The sequence below is a fragment of the Octopus bimaculoides genome, chromosome 18 (assembly GCF_001194135.2).
Source record: "Octopus bimaculoides isolate UCB-OBI-ISO-001 chromosome 18, ASM119413v2, whole genome shotgun sequence".
Taxonomy (NCBI): domain Eukaryota; kingdom Metazoa; phylum Mollusca; class Cephalopoda; order Octopoda; family Octopodidae; genus Octopus; species Octopus bimaculoides.
In genome coordinates this window covers 31,356,111-31,360,979 of record NC_068998.1, presented here as the reverse complement: position 1 = coordinate 31,360,979, position 4,869 = coordinate 31,356,111, and the positions used below count along the sequence as shown (strand labels likewise).

Genomic DNA, 4,869 nt, shown 5'->3' with positions numbered 1-4,869 from the left:
GTTATGCTTAGTGATAAATACTTATAATTAAGTTATAAGTAACGAGATTATCATTATAGCTTTTAATTAATAAACAATAATACTCGTTATAAATTACGAATGAAAAACATTGTAAATAAAGATATAGTATATCTCACATTTCAACGACCTGTTGTAACAAACAACCAACATAAAAAAACTGGTGTCCGACCTGTTATTAACATAAAACCCAAATGAATGCAAACAGAGATTCTTGACAAGTTCCACCAAGGGCATCTGGGAATGGAAAAATGCAAACTCCAAGCCAAGTCAGCTGTATATTGGGTAGGTGTGTACAAAGACATAGAAAGGATGGTTTTTACATGCCACATCTGTCAAAAGTACAGAAACTCACAACAAAAGGAGGAAATGATACCCAGTGACATCCCAAGAAGGCCATGGCAAGCTATTGGAGTAGATCTGTTCACAGAGAACCAAGAATGGTACTTGATAATGGTCTGCTACTACTCCAAATTCCCATTTGTGAGAAAAGTGAAAGACCTGAGAGCCAAAACAATAACTACAGTGGCTCGAGGACTTGTGTCAGAGCAGATCATATGTGACAATGGAACCCAGTTCACGTTTCAGGAATTCAAAAAGCTAGCCAATGAGTACGGGTTCAACATTACAACCTCATCTCCACACTACCCCAAAGGTCATGGATTCATAGAAAGACAGGTGCAGACAAGAGAACACTAGTCAAATGCCGGGAAACTAAGGAAGACCCATACCTGGCACTTCTGTCCCTACAAGCGATACCACTGAGGGCTGACATGGAATTCCCAGCAGAAATGCTGAATGGTAGGAAATACAAAACTACCCTGCCAACTAAGATCCAACCTCCTATTGACCAAGAAGAGACAAGGGCAAAGCTAGCAGACACTCAAGAACAAGGACAGAAATATTACAACAAACATGCACAGTACTTACCTGAGATACTTGGAGGACAACATGTGCATACTCAAGATCCTATAACCAAAACATGGATCCCAGCACAAGTCGTCAGTAGAGCCGAAACTCCAAGATCATATATTATAGAAACTGAATCTGGTAGGCAGCTGAGACGAAACAGGGCCCACAGCCGCCCAGCACCAAAGCTATCGAGGTTAACATGCGCAACACCTACAGCATCAGTGACAACACTAACATGAACCACAACACCCACAGCAGATGAGGGCACATATAAATAATAACTATTAATGTTAGATTAGGAAGCAGAAAACCACGTATGTGGGCAGAATAATCTCACGGTTTCTGCTGCAGGATTGCCACCCTTGCGCTGACAATCCATTAGTGTAAGGGAGATTACTTCTATTTTTTCATTGCCAAAAGATTCGTTTTCAAGAAGGAGGGATGTTCATGTGTATGCGTAGGTATATGTATATACGAATACATCTCCACTATTAATACTATTTTGTTAAGCGCATCAAGTAAACAGTGTGAACTGTGACTAAAGCGGATGCGCACAGTGTGTATCACTCCGCTATACATACGCAGTTTGTAAATATGCCAAGTAAATAAACATGTAGAAACATAATAACGCCTTCAATGCGTTATTGTCCCAACACGAACCAAAAGAATATATAACATCTTTTTCTGGTTCTTTCTGTACTGTACTAGGATTTACTCCTGTATAATGGCAGATCTCCTTTGCATCACTCTCTATGATGCTTTTGTGCTTAGCCCTAGTTCGTTTGTGCACTCTAATATTGTCCTTTTGACTGTAGCCAGAGAACTGCAGGCAGTGGATGAAGTGTTGTATGTGGTTTTCCAAATACAGAGGGTCACACATTCCTCATCACTCTCACTAAGTCAGCTATAAGAATATTGAACTTGGCATTGTCCGCCATGGCTGTGTTCTTGTGGACAGGGTATTTTAGAGGTCATAGGTTTGACATAATTTGAGTGAAGGATTTGGACCGTATTGTTCTTGGTTTCTAACCAGAGTTCCGTGTCTAAAACTGGTAGCCTATAGTTGGGGTGCTTGTTAGGGTAGTCTATCATTACTTTGATACTCTGGTAGATGGAGTTAGCTATTTGCTGGATGTTCTCCATGGTGTTAGCTTCTGGATCATCAACATTGTTTTGTACAGGTGCTTTGGCTACTATGTTGATATCATCCACATAGCGGGAGTACACGGTTAGGGTTATGGAGTTCTCTAATAATTTATCTTTGAGTCTCCTATCCCACCATACCATAAATAGGTTAGCCACATCGCCAGCGATACTGACACCGATGGCTGCACCTTCCTCTTGGGTAAACTTAAATATGTGAACTTTGAGTATGATCTTGGCACTCGCACCCACCGCATGTGCAACCGTCTTTGTAACCTGATCATCATTTTCAGGGGTCCGTATAGTTCTGGTTCACCCATTCCATCCCTCTCTTGGGTCTCCCTGACTATATGAGTTATAGTAGAGGGTCTACCTCTTACCGATCTAGTGGAGCAGAAACAACTGGGGTAGAACTTATCCCTTCGATAGGTCTCCATGTGCAGAGAACAATTGTATTGTATGTAAGATGAACCCACAGGTTAACTCTAAGGTTAGGAATATAGCTTATGATGGACTGAGGGACAGTGCAGAAGCATGAAAACTACTTACAATGGAGAGACAGCACGCATCATAGGGAAGCTCAAAGAAGAGAAAGGCTCGTCAGTGCTCTGCCAACATACTTTAGCAGAACATAGAGGCTCAGTCAATAGCATAGAGGTCAAAGTATTCTCAACGCATAGAACTGACACAACACTTAGACCACTGAGGCTACACACATAGCAGTAGATAGACTGAGCCTCAACAGAAAACCCGAATGGAACAATAACACCCACCACCACACCACACTAAAGGAAGAAAAAAGACATACAAACGGCGTAATACACATACAATAGACATATATGCACATACCTGTGATAAATATCAACGAATTAGAGACATTTAAAAAAAATGTATAAAGGACATGATACAAACAACATAAGGAGCAAACCCATGTACACGCACAAACACACATGCGGTAACTTCAGACGGCCGCAACAATATCAACAACACGACTAACCACAATGGCAACAACATCTACCACGATGGCAGCAGCGTGGGCAAACACAGTGAGTTACAAGAACGGTACATAAAGTCGGATTCAAGGGCAGCACCAGCGGCAACGGGATAGGGGACAGCGCTGAGGGGATAGTTATAGTGCTACTAAGAACAATGACGTACACACACAAGCATGTGCATATAAGGATACACATCATAGAAGAGCAGAATGGAATAAGCAGAGCAAGAGCATACATGAAGACGGAAAGTGTCGCTGAGGACGTCAGAGGTGTGTGATGAAAAAAATCCAGACAATGGACATGAGTTAGAAGAAGAACAATAATAGACGAGTGAAAAACGAATATATAGTCCGTATGTTTATTTGGCAAAAAAAAATAACAAATAACAATCCCGAAATACAACAATATCTGTTTGAACACACAACTTCACATCGAATCTTGCAACACAAATTCACACACACACACACATTATATATATGTGTGTGTGTGTGTGTGTGTTTGTGTGTGTGTGTGTGTGTGTGTGTGTGTGTGTGTGTGTGTGTGTGGATATAGATATACGAGGGTAAGTCAAAAATTATATACACTCTTGTTTTTCCAATGTATTTACATAAAAGCAGGAGATAAGCAAGTACGTAATTTTTCTATAGTCTCCTTCGTTTTTGATGCACTTGGTCCAGTGGTCCACAAGCTTGGGTATTCTTTCCAAGAAGGTTTTCGGTTAGTCGTGCAACCATTTATGTACGGCTTCCTTCACATCTTCATCCATAGGAAATTGATGACCTCGTAAACTATCTTTGAGCTTTCTAAAATATGATAGTTGGAAGGGGGAGATCTGGGCTATAGGCAGGCTGTTCCAGCACCTCAAAACCCAATTGGTTAATGGTTTCAACGGTCTAGACGGCCGTGTGTAGGTGTGCATTGTCATGCAACAACAACACTTTCTTCGATAATAGGCTTCGGAATTTGGTGCAAATTGCTGGCTTCAATTTGTTGGCCAACAAAGCACTGTATCTTGCACTGTTGATTGTACACCCCTTTTCCACGTTGTCTTCTAGTATAGGTCCTTTTGTGTTTCCAAAAAAGGTTAGCATCATCTTTCCCGCGAAAGATTGAGTCTTGAATTTCTTCATCGCTGGCGAGCCAGGATATTTCCACTCCATACTCTGTCTTTTGGATTCTGACTCATAATGATGGACCCACGTTTTATCTCCTGTGACAATTCTGTTCAAAAATTCCTCGCCCTCGTTGTTCTAGCGATTGAATAAATGTTGGCAGATCTCAAGACGTTTGCGCTTGTGCCCTACAGAAAGCTCTCTTATCACCCATCATGCGCAGACTTAATGGAATCCGAGCTCATCGTGGATGATTTCATACACAGAACCATGACTAATCTGCAGAGAACAAGCTACCTCATCGATGATAACTCGCCAGTTCACCATTACCATCTCTCGAGCTTGCTGAATCTTCTCGTCAGTGTTAGAGGTTGATGGGTGTTCCCGTATTGTGCTAAAAGCCTCCGATGAATTTCAGCACCTAACACACCTTCCGACCAGAGAAATCAGATCACTGCTCTTTGCTTTTCTTTGGTGCACTTTACTAGTGGAGCTGCTATGCTTACACTGTAAAGCCAGAAAGAAAAATAGCATGATCAGGCTCAAAAGTCGATCACGGGATTACGATAATACCAACTATAAGCACGCATGCGCAGAAGGTAGTGTGACAATAATAAAGATGTTATGGCGAAAGTGCGTATTATTTTCGACTTTCCCTCCTGTATATATATATATATATATATATATAT

At 41.2% G+C, this 4,869-nt stretch overlaps 1 protein-coding gene across 1 annotated transcript; it reads left to right on the top strand.

The window, feature by feature from the left end:
* Positions 1–216: 216 nt before the first annotated feature.
* LOC106882559 (uncharacterized protein K02A2.6-like) lies at positions 217–717 on the top strand. The gene has a single exon (XM_014933274.1). The coding sequence runs from the start codon at positions 217–219 to the stop codon at positions 715–717; it is 501 nt and encodes a 166-aa protein (XP_014788760.1).
* Positions 718–4,869: the final 4,152 nt, after the last annotated feature.